Source organism: Balaenoptera borealis (genome assembly GCF_965194805.1).
Source record: "Balaenoptera borealis genome assembly, chromosome: 15".
NCBI classification, from domain to species: Eukaryota; Metazoa; Chordata; class Mammalia; order Artiodactyla; family Balaenopteridae; genus Balaenoptera; species Balaenoptera borealis.
Window position 1 is genome coordinate 46416773 of NC_138871.1, and position 16718 is coordinate 46433490.

The 16718-nt window shown below is 39.5% G+C and overlaps 1 protein-coding gene across 1 annotated transcript in view; it reads right to left on the reverse strand.

The window, feature by feature from the left end:
* ACYP2 (acylphosphatase 2) overlaps positions 1-9493 on the reverse strand; it is a 172820-nt gene extending 163327 nt beyond the window's left edge. Inside the window, exon 1 of the mRNA XM_082358369.1 lies at positions 9038-9493. Coding sequence (XP_082214495.1) covers positions 9038-9179 — 142 coding nt within the window. The 5' untranslated portion in view covers positions 9180-9493. The remainder of the gene's footprint in view (positions 1-9037) is intronic.
* Positions 9494-16718: the final 7225 nt, after the last annotated feature.

The window sequence follows — 16718 nt, forward strand, 5'->3', positions numbered from 1 at the left end:
GTATTTGTAACTATGAATGGTAAGGGCACACACACATTTATTAAACAGATCTTAAAACAGTGTAACTAAAGGATTGTCCTTTAAGTTTAAGAGACTTAATTTTAGGCTAAGTTCATACTGCTTGACAAATTGGGTAGATAATACAAGTGTTGCCCATTGCTTTAAGCAGTGATAAATGGGAAAAAAATAAGACTGAGATAAATCATATGTGAAAGATTCAATATGTACTTAACAGAAATTTAGGTTGTCTTGGTTATAAACCAAATATTTTGAGATTGAGACCAGGGAGATCAAAGTCTTTCTGTAGTATGTCCTTTTGCATCACTACTTGGGAAAGACTACCAAATGTAATTACTATGCTGTTAAATGTATTTAATATATGAATATCTGTGACAGACACTGTTAGCTGCCTACACAAAATCCATTTTCCCCTTCTGCTTTTCTAACAGAATTCTGATTTTACTTGAGGCAGCAACATGCTCTTCTATATTTACCGATCTTCCTTATAAGGGGTGGTCCATGTCAAGTGGTTCAGCCAAGTCACTGGTTGAAGCTTTCAAGAAAGTTCTTTGACAGGAGCTGTCTCAGCCAGTGGTTTCATCCTTTTTCCCTCTCTCTTCCTGACTGTAGGGTGAATGTAATGATTGGAGCGATAGCAGCCATCTTGAAACCATGAAGGAAAGTCCAAGGAAATCACAGAGACCTTGGCGGCGACATCCCTGAGGGATGGGGGAAGTAGGGGATGGGGAATGACTGGTAAAGGGAACTGTGGGGCAGGGATTCTTTTTGGGGTGATGGAAATATTCTAAATTAGTGATGATAGCTGCAAAACATTGTGAATACAGTAAAAAAACACTGTATATTTAGTATGTTTGAACGCGTTACAAGAGTGAATTTAATATTATGTGAATTAGATCTCATTTTTTTTTATGTCACACACACAAAAAAGGAAAGCAGGAAACAGGACTGTGACGTCATCCTTCCTATTTCTCTCTGTAGAACAAGGACAGTCATTCCCCAATTTGCTCTCCATACAACATCCCTGACTTCTATCATTCCACACCAAAAAACTCTGCTCTGCAGATCATCTTGAAGTACTACAACCAGAACTAAATAGTTGAGCTCCCTCTAGATGTCATTGCTTATTTCTGGGAGAGAAAGTTTCTTTGCCCTTGTGATAGTTCCTTTAACGGGGAGAAATATCCACTAGTGTGTCACTCCTAGCCACTCTCTACCTGTTCCTAACTCCTCGGGGACAGGCAGTGACTTATCTAATGGTTAAGTTTGGAAGGAGAAACATACATAGTCCAGGTGCTTCCTCTTCTTCCTTCTGGGGACTAGTTACTCCAAGGAATCATCCCTTCTGTTCTGTTGAGGGAGCCCTGCTGGTGCCTTGGTTGGTGTGTTTAATTCTGCAGTACAGATGATTACAAAGTCTACTTACCTGAAGATTGAGACACATCCCCCAAACTCTGCTTTACTCATTGTCTTACTTGTCAATAACTCACATAATGAAGAGGGGTGTTGTTTACTGGGTCCCTCAACCACAACCCATATTTTAAAGCCTTCGAAGGAATGTGTATCAAGAGGTGTCAGGACCTCCAGCCCATTGACTTTGTGAAGCAGTGAACCATGCAGGAATTAACTGTTCAAAGCTCTGGAATTTTCTCAGAGTCTTTCTGAGAGTCCCCATCCCTAGTTTGAAGCATTCTGTGCAACAGAGGGAGGTCCATATAGACAAAAAAGTGAATGTGGACACAGATTTTCTGCAGTTGAGTAGCACTGACTGGAACGGAGCCCTCTCAGGACAGGGCCTGTACTGGGGAAGTTGCTTCCATGGGCTTCCATGGCCTCTCAGCACTGCTTTCACCCTGCTTGCTAAAGAGAAGGGAAGCTGATATGACACATGCAGTTGTTTTACAGACACACTGCTCTGGAAACTGGGCCAGACATCAGCCGCTTCAGTTATGAGAGACTCAAACAAAATATGCCACTCAATCAAGGCTCAGTCAGCTGCAACTTGAGCTTGCTTTGTGAAAAGATGTGTCAGGGAGAAACTCTGAGGTGAATATTTGCAAAGCAAATCATACTTTAAATCTACAAAGAAGTATTGATGTTTAAAGAAACCATATGATGAATTCTAAACATCAGGAACCTTTCATGTAAAATCAAATTTTCATATTAAACTGTAATCCTTCATCCTGGGCTCGAACTGCATGTGTCAATTTTGAATGCAGGAAGTCATCAAGTCACTACCTTACAAAGCAGCCCTTAATGACTTTAAACATCTTTAATTGTTAGAAAGGCCTTCCTTCTATGTAATAAAATTCTGCCTCACTTTAACCTTTCAACATCCATCCAGGATCTGTCCCCTGGAGCCACACACCATGGCATCTTTCAAACAGTCGAAACAGCAAATATACTACTGTTTCTTCTCCAAGCCAACTATCCCAAGCGCTTGAATTTAATTTGAGATACTTTGGAAGTTCCCACCAGAAGCACAGCCTGTAGGGGATATAAAAACAAGCTAGCTTGACCTTTAAAATATTGGGTGGGCCAAAAGGTTAGTTCAGTTTTTTCCATAAGATGGCTCTAGTAGCACTTAGTTGTCTTTAACTTCATTCAAAACAATTTTGTTAGATTGTATGTGACATTTGTCATATCAGCGAGCATTTAAAAAAAGACATCAAAATTGGTGAATTTTTGTGTACCCATTTTAATATTGGAGATGGAAGAAAAAAGCAACATTTTTAGCATATTATGCTTTATTATTTCAAGAAAGGTAAAAACGCAACTGAAATGCCAAAAAAGATTTGTGTGGTGTGTGGAGAAGGTGCTATGACAGATCGAACGTGTCAAAAGTGGTTTGCGAAGTTTCGTGCTGGAGATTTCTCGCTGGACGATGCTCCACAGTCGCATAGACCAGTTGAAGTTGATAGCGATCAAATTGAAACAATAATTGAGAACAATCAATGTTATACCACGCGGGAGATAGCCGACACACTCAAAATATCCAAATCAAGCACTGAAAATCATTTGCCCCAGCTTGGTTATGTGAATCGCTTTGATGTTTGGGTTCCACATAAGCTAAGCAAAAAAAACCTTCTTGACCATATTTCCGCATGCGATTCTCTACTTAAATGTAATGAAAACGTTCTGTTTTTAAAACAAATTGTGACAGGTGATGAAAAGTGGATACTGCACAACAATATGGACTGGAAGAGATCGTGGGGCAAGCGAAATGAACCACCACCAACCACACCAAAGGCCGGCCTTCATCCAAAGAAGGTGATGTTGTGTATATGGTGGGATTGGAAGGGAGTCCTCTAATATGAGCTCCTTCTGGAAAACCAAACGATTAATTCCAACAAGTACTGCTCCCAATTAGACCAACTGAAAGTGGCACCTGACGAAAAGTGTCCAGAATTAGTCAACAGAAAACGCATAATCTTCCATCAGGATAGTGCAAGACCACATGTTTTTTTGATGACCAGGTAAAAACTGTTACAGCTTGGCTGGGAAGTTCTGATTCATCCACCGTATTCACCAGACATTGCACCTTCAGATTTCCCTTTATTTCGGTCTTTACAAAATTCTCTTAATGGAAAAAATTTCAATTCCCTGGAAGACTGTAAAAGGTACCTGGAATAGTTCTTTGCTCAAAAAGATAAAAAGTTTTAGGAAGATGGAATCATGAAGTTGCCTGAAAAATGGCAGAAGGTAGTGGAACAAAAGGGTGAATACGTTGTTCAATAAAGTTCTTGGTGAAAATAAAAAAATGTGTCTTTTATTTTTACTTAAAAAACCAAAGGCTCTTTTTGGCCCACCCAATACTATCCTTATTGTCTAGTGAGAGACACAGATAGGTGTATACAAATAACTATAGTTGAAAGGAGAGGGACTTCCCTGGTGGTCCAGTGGGTAAGACTCCATGCTCCCAATGCAGGGGGCCCGGGTTCGATCCCTGGTCAGGGAACTAGATCCCACATGCCACAACTAAAGATCCCACATGCCACAACTAAAGAGCCCACGTGCCACAACTAAGAGCCGGCATAACCAAATAAATAAATAAATATTTTTTTAAAAAAGGGAGGATGGATTTGGAGAAGTAAAAACAAGAAGTAGAACAGAACTACAAATGAAATGCTATAGGAAGAAAGATGAGAAAGGGAATTAGAGTTAATCGTATGTCTTGACTTTAATGTACTAAAATTTTCAACCTCTAAAACATAACTTTTCCACTTACCTGTCTACGTAAGGAAAAAAGTATACACCTAAATTATGTGGTGTCTGACAAAGCTATTTAGTAATTATCCTAATTTTCATTTTAAGCAATCTTAAAGAAAATCGCTATTTATTTCTGTAGTCTAATAAGTTACTCCCATTCTAAATCTGAGTCAATCCCATCAAAAACAAACTGTTAAATTTCTAATGCACAGGTAAACCAACAGATTGCCACAGTCCATTTCTACAGGTGTCGTCAGTATTTACCTGAGAGTTGGTAAAGCATCTATACACAGCTTAATTTCTCTTTCAAATTTTCAGATTATTCTTGATGTAATTGTAATTAAACATTTATAGGAACATTATAAGCCATGCCATAGTTACAAATGCTCTAAAAACCCAGGAGGTCAGTCCCCTACTCCCCTATCCCTCATCCCAAAGCCCCCAATGTAACAGAAGTTGGTGGGAAAAAAACATGGAGCTTCTTGAGAATATGGAGATAAAGTAGAGGATGGAAAGGGAGGGGAAAAAAAGAGTAACTTAACAGTGGACAAACACTATCTCAGCCAGGTGATCAAGGTTAACATCAACAGTGATAAGTCATGTACCCTTGATATGCTGATGAGAATGGCACTTTACCTCTGTGGTCTTCTTCCTGATAACCCACAACCTCAGTCTTACAACAAAAATACCAGACAAATACCAGTGTGGGAGCATTCTACAAGGTACCTAGCAGCAAAGTACTCCTTCAAACTGCCAAGGTCATGGAAAACAAGGCAAGTTTGAGAAACTATCACAGTGTAAAGGAGCCTAAGGGGACAAGATGACCCAATCTAATGTGATAGCCTAGATGAATCCTGAACAGAAGAGGACTTTAGGTAAAAACTAAGGAAATCTGAATATAGACTTCAGTTAAAAATAATGTATCAATATTGGCTCACCAGTTGTGACAAATGTACCATACTAATGTAAGATGTTTACAGTAGGGGAAACTGGATGTGGAGTATACACGAACTCTCTATAGTATCTTTCTAACTTTTCTATAATTCTAAAATTGTTCGAAAACAAAAAAACAAAATCATTTAAAAAAAAATAGAGGGAAGGAAGCAGCAATGGAGAGCAGCAGCAGCCTGATGGAAGAAATGTTCACATATTGAGGTATGGGGAAGTCATTCTGGCTTATCCAGGAATTAACTTGACTTTTATGCTAACTAAAACAGCCTGTTTGTGGCTTATCAAACACTGTACATCTGCTTTAACTGTTAAAGAAAAGGGCACCTTAACCAGAAGTAAAGAATGTCCATGTTAAAAATAAAGATTAAATGCCTCCCTTTCTGGGATGCCAATGCTGGTACTTCTTTGATGATAGGACTCTCTTCCCAGGTGCCAAGGACATATTGGCTCACTGTGTACATGCTGATCTGTTTTTTTGAAACCCTGAAGGAATGAATCACTGATTTGTTAGAGGTTCTTTGTTCTGACAAGATATAAAACTGTGCTGGAAACCATGCTTCTCCAGAGCAGTTCCTCAGAACTACCTGAGAGACTGTCTCCCTGGCTATAGTCCTCAGTTTGGCTGAAATAAAACTCTTTTCTATTCCAATTATAGATTGTTTATTGATTATTTCTGTCAACAAGCCTATAGCTCTATGAGTGGACTTTGCAGAAGGGCCTGAGAAATAAACCCACTATTTGTAATATTATTTCTATAAATGTATTTTCCTGAATTTCAAACAACCAATTTATAAACTAGTTCTTGAAATGCAATCTGTATGCAAATTAGGGTGTGTGTATTGGAGAACAAGGCAGAGTATACCATTTTGACATCAAGGATGATTTAAATTCAAACATTCTAAATACAAATATAACAGCATACCCCGTTTTTGGTTAGAAAATAGTTTCTGTCATAAGCTCCGTCAAGCTAATTCAATTCACTGATCAATTTTCCATCAGAACAAGACAGTTAAATCATTTTCCATAATAATTTTTATATCATTGAAGCAATTTTCATTAAGAATATTTTTCATTTAAATATTTTAATGACAATTTTATTTATCAATCTATACCTTGTCCATATTCAATGTTCCTAATTATAGCTTCCTCTATTGTAAATTTACCTTCATAGCCATTATTTCTAACAAGTGAGTATTCACTAAGATTTTATTATTCCACACTTTTTAAAGATCCCTTTAATCATTCTCCATTTTACATTATTAAAATAAAATTAAAATTTTTTATCATTTATTGTCAATTATTTCTACACTATCATTATGACTCAGACAAAAAGCTAGTTGTTTGTATTTATTTCTTAGGTAATCCACTAAAAAATTGTGAGCAGTTCTGTGAGACACAGAGAGACGCAGACTGATATACAGCAACAGTGCCAGTGCCAGCAAGCAACAGAGAGAGAGTCAGAGGCTGCAGTTTTGAATGTGCTGACTGCCTACTGACAAGGTCAAACTTCCTTGGAGCCAAAAAGACCATAAAAACATCCTCAGAATCATCTGGAATGGTCTAGATGGCCAGGTCCAAATGTCCTGCATCAGTGTATGTATGCGTTCTGTTCATAGGTTTGGAGGAAGGCAAAATAAAGGTGGAAAAGGTACTGAGAGGAGGATCAGTAGGATATAGTGATTAAGAGCATGGGCCCTGGTACAAAACTGTCAAGGTTCAAATCCCAGCACCACCACTTAACTCACTCTGTAACCCGGGAAAGTTACTTCACTATGCCTTAATTTCTCCATCTGTTAAATGAGGAAAATGGTTGAGGTCATAGGGTTGACGATTAAATGAGTACAGAGTTTGGCACATCCTAAATTCTCAGCAAATGTTGGTGTATATGTGTGCAAATATGTGATTGTGAATTTGTCCCACATACTAGGCCTCGATAAATCAATAGTATGCATGTACTCTCTTCCATTTAACATACTGTAAACAACAGTTATTGCCCTAAAGCTAATTTTTAAACCCCACTGTTTATATATCGTACATTTCTCTTTCCTATTATGTATACTGTTGCCCCAAATTGATCTCCATACACCATGTGACCACGATATGGACAAAGTGCAATTACATAGTTAAAATTAATAGAAATACATTATGTGTTATCAGAAAACCTCATCTAATGGGAAAGTGCAGGTTTTAGAGTTAGAGAGATGCAGGATCAAATCCCATTTGTCGACTAACGGCTTGTCCAAGTTACGGACACTCTACCTATTTTATCATTGTTAAAACAGTACTAAGACATATATCTCACAAAATTGTGATGAAGATTAAGTAAATAATAGTAGGATGCTCAGCACATGGTACACCCTCAGTAAACGTCACACATGTGCGCGCACACACGCACGCTCCTTAACTACTCCCGTCTCTGTCCAGTAGACCAAATAGTTTGTCAAGTGATCTTTGCCACCATTTTCATTGTTATATACATGTTTCAGTGACTTTTGGGGGTAGTTTTCAATCTAGAATACCATACCCCTGGGTGTACCGAAGACATTCTAAAGGGTACAAAGCATGAATAATTTTAAGTAATCAATTTCTGTATCTAGGACTTCCATATTTTTTTTTTCCCTAAAACTGACTTGTCTGAGGAGACACCTGTAATCCGCCATGATTCTCCTTTCTTACCACCCTTTCCACAGTTACCCTTTGAAAGAAAGAGCTATTTCTTTACAAAAGGCATACACTCACCCATCCTTTATCTTATCCTGGTATGCTGCCCCAAAGTGTAAAAACCTCTAGAATACCAAAATACAAAGATAACTCAACCCTTTAATCAATGTTCCATAAAACCCCCAGCTTTCCCCTTAAGAAATAAATTTCCAAAACAAATTTACCTTTTTAATTTTAATAATGTTTATCACACTTTTAAATGTATTTATATTATTTTCATCAAGTGTATTCTAATAATAGTCACAATAGTAACTCAAGCCAAAAGAAAAATAAATAGAGCTTTATGGTCAAAGGAAATTAAGAAAATATATGTATGTGTGTGTATATATATACACATACATATGCACATACATACTGCAGAGAAGTTTGGTAGGTGACCAACTAGAAATTGCTCAAGCATAACAATGGGATAAAATTCTGTGGGGGAAATGGAATGGAAATCAAATTCAAAGAGGAAAAGGTATGATGCAAAATTTCCCACTGTTAAAAAGCTTTACTTTGAATGAATGATGGCAAATATTAAATCACTACCATATTTATATTCCATTGGATAAATTTCAGTGATTTAACATTTTAAGTTAGAAATAACGATAGTTACAATAAGCCAGACATGACATCCTCTGCAACGATTTAAACTTATAATGAAACAAAAATTAGATAACAACTTAATAATTCTTTTAGGAGCTATACAGGAAAAAAAAAAAGTATAATCTCCTACAAAGAGAACCCTCAAACACCATCTTAGGTGTCCATCCTGAACTCAAGTCAAGCGCAGTAGTTTCAGTGGTAAGTAACGGGGACCACTAGTTCAAAGACCCTCTCTTCTTTCCTTCCCCCGCTTCATTTTGTCCTCTCGGTCCGCACTCCCCGGACGCCCTTAAGTGGCCCACTCCCGGCGCCCGACTGTTCCTCCTTCTCCCAGTCTTTCCCCGGCTTCGCTCCCCTCCCCCATCACCCAGCTCTTCTGCTGCGCATGCGCCCTTCACCTCCTTCCCACCCGTGGCTGCTGTGTCATGGCCGAGCGGAAGTCCCAGCCGCTACGGGGCAGGGCGTCCTTAAGATGGGGTGTGCTTGTCGAAGCTTTCTACTCTTCCTCCCCAACACCTCTTTGATCTCCCACTGTAAGGGGGTCCCCTACCCTGCACTCTCCCGAACACTTCGTAGTCCACGGATTTGAGTGGCCTGGCGGTAGACATGGCGGCGGCGAGGCCTCTGCCGAGGAGCCGGAGCTGGGTTCGGGGCGCGGTGACTGCAGCGGCCGCGAGAGGGAGGGCGCACATGGGACCGATCGGCGCACCCCGCGCCTGTCACCGGCCCGGGACGCGAGCGCGCCGGGGTCACGCGTCGGAAGGCGGCAAATGAGACGGCGGGGACTGGTAGTGAGGGCAGCCCGGGACGCCTGGAAGGAAGAAGCCGCTAGGTGCCTGGCGCCCGAGGTCTCCTTTCCCTGCCCCTCCCTCGTGGTGGAACCAGACTCGCTTCCCGGGAGGGATGTCAGCTACGCGTCCCTGCGATATAACGAACCGCTGCGCTTCTTTGTCCGTGTTTGTATTTAAATAAAAGCGGAGGCTTGGCCCAGATGTCAATAGTTTGGTACCCCAAAATGATTCTTTTGAAATGAAAGACCTGCTAGCTCGATGACTGAGAGTATTTGGTTAGTGAGTAAATTTTTATTAAACGTTTAGGTAACTGCTAAATCTATCAGGCGATTTTGAGCCGTTCTTAAGGTGACATCTGCATCCTCTTTTCTATTGAGTCAGAAGAGCTTTGGGCCTGAATCCATATTCTAAATGGATTGTGATATATTCTGGGACAAGAAACTTTAATGGAAACAAAGAAATCTTGTCTGCTGTGAACTCATATAGCTTTTGTATGATCTTGATCATTGTTCAGCAATGCCCCCAATTGCCTAGAAGGTTAAAGCAGTTTATACTTTAGAAAATTTTACTTCCTGGTGAGCTGTTACGAAGTCTTAAAGCAACCCACAACTCCAGAGAATCTGTATACAGTTATTGATAATCTGCTGCCTTCTAGAAATCAAAATCCTTTTACTTGTGAGAATTTGCCTTTCTCAACATATTTGTTGGCTTCGATATCCTTACATATTTCTCTGCATCTGGCCATATAATTAAAATAATCCTCTACAATCTGATTCAATATTATGTGCCAATTCTATTAGCACCAAAAATCATCTAAAACTTTCTTGGAATGTGGTTAAATCATTTACAGTAAAATATATTCTGGAAGCGCTAATCCGGTAATTTTATGTAATGAAGATCCTGGTTTATTGCAGAATCCTCACAACTTACATCTTCCTCTCATCTCCCTTCCAGTTCACTCCATGCAGACCCTAGAATCAACATAGATCTTATGTCATTCTTTTCAATGATTTATCTTCAAAGTCTCTACACTGCATTCCAAATAAAACTGAAGGTCTTCAGCCTCCACTACCTCTTATTACCTGCTTCTACCCATCCTATAGGTTATAGGTAACCTATTGTCAATACACTTTGAGTTATCCAGCTCTCTGAACACACCCTGACTTTAAAAAAAATCTTTGCTCTTGGATCTACTTTATCTGGAATACCTGTTCCAGTTCCCAAATCTTCCCATATCCTGTTCAGTTGCCTGTGCAAGTGCTTACCAGATTTCATCCTAATTATTTACTGTCTTCCCTACTAGTACTGTGCCTTCCAAGAAGTAAGATCTCAAACTGGGTCCTGTCCCTGCCTATCAAAGATCCTGTCACTGACTGGGAAGGTTGACATTTTCCTTTTTTAAATCAATCTTTGACTTTTCTCCACATTTCCCCAAGAGTACTCCTGCCAATTATTATGTAGCTTTATTGTAATTTTAGAAGCACAATGGCAACAATTGACATTTGCTTAGCTAAAAAATTGACTGTGTCTGCCAACAGGTGAAATTAGCAAACAAATTTTTATGTACGATTTCAGCATGAATTGCCAATATATGTGATTCTAAGACTAAAAATTTTAAGCAAATGTTGCTAATGCTTCAGCTAATTTTAAACAACAAAAACATTTGTGCATAATTAGAGAAATTTTTTAAAATAGAAAAAAAAATCCATAACCCTAACACAACTTATATCTTTTTTGTGTATTCTCTTATATATATGTTTTAAGTAGTTAATATCGTTGTATAAATTCAACTTTTATTCTTTCTTTTTCCATGTTATAGTTTTTTGTAATGAATATTTTAGTAATTTCATGATACTCTATTAAGTAGGTATAACCATAAGTTTACCTACTAATAAGTCCCTGTTGTTACATACTCAGGTTGCCTCTAATTTTTCACTACCATAAAAAATATTGTGAAGGAAATATTCCTTCATATAGCTTCTTTCCCATATTTAAAAATCATTTAGGGTAGAATTTAGAATACCAAATCAAAGCGTATAAGTGTGTATTGTTTCTGATACACATTACCAAATCATTTTTCAAAGGGCTGTACCAATTTAAACATTCAATTACCAACACTGTATAAGTATATGATTATTTGGCTTTTGATGCAAACAGATGTAAGCAAGCTCTTCATATACAATGCATGATTAAATTAGGTGAAAAGTTTTAATTTTGAAACCTGAGCAATAACTTTGGCTTTGTGTTACTGCTGGTTGAAATTAAAACCTAGTCATAGCATTCCCTTCCTTGAACCCTTTAAAATAATTTGTGTGTGATGCAGGATCATGTTTAAGGTAATACATAGAAAAGGAAAATCCTGCCTATATGATATGTGTGTGAAAAATGACCAGGCCCCAGAACCTGTGAAACAGGGACAGACAATACAGTCTCTATGTCCAAATGACATTTGAACTGACGTGGTATCACCTGTAAATCTCTATAATTTGTCACGACAGTCAGTTGAGAGTAATTCCTAGAGTGAGTCTCAGAAATTTGATATTGAGGTATAACTGATGTCAGGGACAATGAAAATTATTTTATCCATCAACATATTTCTACCCCTGAAATATTTTTGTAATTATTTTGTTGAAAGAGCAGGACTGAACAGGATACAAATCATTAACTTCCACAATTGAAGAGGATTAAACAAAAATATTCAATGATTCCCTCATGGAGGGAACACTTTACAGGTAAAGAAATGGTTAAATAATTATTAACTATACTGGATTCAAGATCATTAGACACCAGACTGTCAGTCAGCCGAGGAAGTAGCTGGTTTCCCAGAAGAGCCTTTAATCTCATTACAATTTATCAGAAAATTGCTTAAGCTTTTTCTCAGGAATGCATGTTTCTTCCCAGAAGGAAATCCTGTCCTGGGTTTGAAACAATTTTTTCTTTATCACAGTCCCGTTTGATATTCCAAACTCAGGAGGATATTCCTCTTCCAGCTTGGTACTGCTTAGGCTAGGGTAGGAGAGGGCATGGTTGATTCCTTCCCTCGCCTTACGTTTCCTTCTTCCTAGATGAGAATTGGAAGGAACAGGTAGGTAATTTGGGGCTTTCCAGGATTGGGAGATATTCAAAACGGATTAATTCTTTTGCAGGATCCTTTCTGGTGGAGGGACTCAGAGCTTTTCTCCATGAGGAATTCCTGACTTTTGCTCCCTTGATAGACAATGCCTGCACTTTAGTTGTGCACTCACACCCCTGTCCTAGCTTCAGTACTGAAGGCTATACCTCCAACCTGTTTCCCCTGAGAGACTAGCCCCCAGGTAGAAGGCTGCATGGGTGGGATTTCTTTTAAAATGACCACAAGACCAGATCCCTCCTTCCCATCACATCTAATTGTGGGGACTCATATTTCTGCCCTACCACTGATAGAAGTCACAGTTTGCTCTGAATTCGACCACCTCTTTTTGCTCCACTTGGTAGGCTTTATTCAGGTATCTCCAGCCACAGCCTGTCCTTTTTACTTGCCACGGGTCTGGGTCAAATACCAGTCCCTTCTAGCTTCAAGGAGTAAAAGCCAAGCTCTCAAAGTGGTTCTTTTAAAGACCCTCTCACTAGGCATGCAGTGAAGGGAAAACACCCCGTTTCTCTCTCCCATCGTGGGAGAGGGGCAAAGAGGGAAAAGCCACAGCTCCCCTAAGCTTTCCCCAAAGAAATCCTCTTGAGCCTGAGGAGGGTGTTGGGCTCAGGATTTTAAAACCAGTTTTAAACACCCCTTTTGGACAACATAGCTAGTTTAGCACCCCAGATTGTAATGTGGGTATAACTATTGATTTGTTTTGAGTCTCAGGTCTCAGCTAAAACTGAGACAGAAGTCCCACTTTTCAAATCAACAGAATTCAATATAAACCTCATTTGGATCCTGATTTGAATTTATAAGTTCAAGACATTTGTGAGACCACTGGGGAAATTTGACCACAGGTTGACAATTCAATATTACAGAATTATCTTTAAATTTGTTGTGTGATTATTCATTGAGGGTGTATTTTTTAAAATGGCCTTACCTGTTAGAGGTATGTACTGAAATATATGTGTGCTATGAAGTTATATTTGGCACTTGCTTTAAAACCCTCGGGGTTGGGAGTACGACAGTGTAGATAGAACAAGCTTAGTAAATTGGAGATAATTATTGAAGCTGCATCAGGGGTACATGGGGATTCATTATACTATTCTCTAATTTTGTGTATGTTTGAAATTTTTATGTAAAGTTTTAAAATAAAATTTAAAATGTAAGGGTCCATTTCATTCTGCAAAACATGTGACCAATAATACTCAAAACTATCAAGGTCAAGAAAAACAAGGATGTCCTGAGAAACAACCAAGAGGAGCCAAAGGAGACATGATGACCAAATGTAATGTGTATTCTGGATGGGATTCTGGAACAGAAAAAGGACTAGGTAAAAACTGATGAAATCTGAATAAAGTATGAACTTTAGTTTAGTTTAGTAAGGTTTCAGTGTTGGTTCATTAACTGTGACAAATGATGTACCATACTAATGTAAGACATTAATAATAGGGGAAACTGGGTGTAGGATATACAGGAACTCTCTGTACTAGCTTCATAATAGTTGCGGCATGTTTTAGTTGCAGCATGCAGGATCTTTTGTTGCGGCATGCAGGCTCTTAGTTGCGGCATGCGTGTGGGATCTAGTTCCCCCACCAGGGACTGAACCTGGGCCCCCTGCATTGGGAGTGTGGAGTCTTACCCACTGGACCACCAGGGAAGTCCCTCATAATACTTTCATAAATTTAAAACTGTCCTAAAATAAAAAGTTTACTTTTCAAAAGTCCATTTTAATATCCTGTTATATATTCACATAATAACATTTCAAAATGATTTCTCACTGTAGTGCATGAACAGCATTATTAATTTTAAAATATTTTTAAACTATTTCAGTATATGGGACATAATTTAAATTTTTAGTGAACTTGTAAGTCATGCTCACACTAAGGATTAAACAGTTGATTTTCAAAGCATTAAAGCAGATCTTAACTGGATAAAGAAGCACAAATAAATAATTAAATATAATCATACCTCAATTAATGAAAAGAATGTGTTATGGAAACATAATTCATTTCCAAAAGAAGAAAATATATAAAATGAATAACAACATATCCAGAAGCGAGGAAACTATGGGAAAATATTATGCTTAGCACTGTGTGCTTTAGAAAACATGAAATATGCATCTAGAGGTCTTGATAAGGGAAGGATAAAGTTAAGATTAGCTAAAGAGGGGACAAAATGACAGATACTGCTACTTGGACACATCACAAAGGCAACAAATAGCAAAGCCAAGTTTTAAACAGAATGTGCCCAGGCTCTGTGCTATAGCTGCAAGACAGAGAAGAGGAGAAAGGAACAGACACTAACTCAAAAAATTAGGCAACGTAGGCCCTTCCCCTCCTAACCTCTCCCAAGCACAGACTTACAGAGTTGAGCCAGTCTCAGGTCTGCTTTTCCTATGGAAGCAAGGAGCCTATCGGGGGGAGACATCCCTTCCGATTCCTCCTTAGTGTACATACCTACACACATGCACACGCACACACTTATTCCCTGAAAGATATGAATAACATTTACCCTTAGATCTGGGCTACTGTGACATCAAGGCTTCTCCAGTGTTTAAAACAACTCATCTACTTCATGATGCCTTTGCTAGATCACAGGATGGGTATACAACATCCATTCCAATCTCCTTCTAGCTTGCTTTCCTATTCTGTAGAGCTGGAGAGGTTAAAGCTACATCCTTACAATTAGGATTCCTTCTGTGATAGAGGATCCACCATCAGAAACACCATGCTAGATGTGGAGGGAGGGCGTGACCGAGGCCGGAGCCCTCTGCTGCTGGTTCCATGACAGGCACAATGGAGGAGCTTAGTTTTTCTGTGGCATTAACTGAGGTCACCATGACTGCGGCCTCTTGGCACTGAGAGGCAGGGTGCAGGACGTGCATTTTACTAGTTAGTATCATGTACCGGATTCTGGAGTAGCAGCTTCCAGGATGTGGCAGTTTCCAGAACATGGCAGCTTCCTGATGGTGGCAGGAAAGACATAATTTTAAAGCCAGCAGTTTCCCAATTCAGTACATGGTTTCCTGATTGCAGAAGAATCATAGCTCCCGTGGTGGCCCAGTTCTGCTTGAGATTGATCCTGAAACCTCAGCCTCAAAGTGGTTCTCAACCCTGGCTACATATTAAAATCACCAGGGGACCTTATTAATTCTACACATACACATGCCCTGAGGTTTTGATTCAATATGTCTGCAGTGGATTCCAGAATCTATATTCTTAAAAACAACCCAGATGCTTGGGACACAAAGCTAAGGTTGAGAACCACTGACCCAGAGATTCTTTCTTTCATTAGTCCTCCCAACAACTCCATAAGCTATTTAATACCCAATGTTAAATCTATTTCTGTTTTAACTGTCCAGAAGGGTTTTGTTGTTGTTGTTTTTGGTTGTTTTTTTGTAACTGAACCTTGACCAAATGCAATGTCTGGGAGCAAAATCTTCACAACAGGGGTAGGTCAAAGTTTAAGCAGAATGAAAGTTCAAATATGCCATCCTCCTCCTGTCCATAAAGAAGCATTAAAATTTTCAGTGCTAGGAATTCCCTGGCAGTCCAGTGGCTAGGATTCCGCACTTTCACTGCTGTAGGCCCAGTTTCAATCCCTGGTCGGGGAACTAAGATCCCGCAAGCTGCGATGTGCAGCCAAAAAAAAAATTTTTTTTTTTCAGTGCTTACAAACAGAAGAAATAAAGACTGTAAGAAGAAACAAGCCAAGGGACTTCCCTGGTGGCGCAGTGGTTAAGAATCCGCCTGCCAATGCAGGGGACAGGGGTTCGAGCTCTGGTCCAGGAAGGTCCCACATGCTGCAGAGCAACTAAGCCCGTGCGCCACAGCTACTGAGCCTGCACTCTAGAGCCGCGAACCACAACTACTGAAGCCCGCGCGCCACAACTACTGAAGCCCATGCGCCTAGAGCCTGTGCTCCGCAACAAGAGAAGCCACTGCTGTGAGAAGCCTGCGCTCCTCAAGGAAGAGAAGCCCCCGCTCGCCACAACTAAGAAAAGCCTGTGCACAGCAACGAAGACGCAATGCAGCCAAAAATAAATAAATCAGTAAATTTATAAAAAGAAAAAAAAAGAAAAAGCAAGCCAAGAATGGTAATAAAGCGTAGAGTTCTGAAAAATAAATTGCCATTGAAAGATTATAGGACTTCTCTGGTGGCGCACTGGTTAAGAATCTGCCTGCCAATGCAGGGGACACGGGTTCAAGCCCTGGTCCAGGAAGATCCCACATGCCATGGAACAACTAAGCCCGTGTGCCACAAGTACTGAGCCTGTGCTCTAGAGCCCGTGCGCTGCAACTACTGAAGCCCGTGAGCCACAA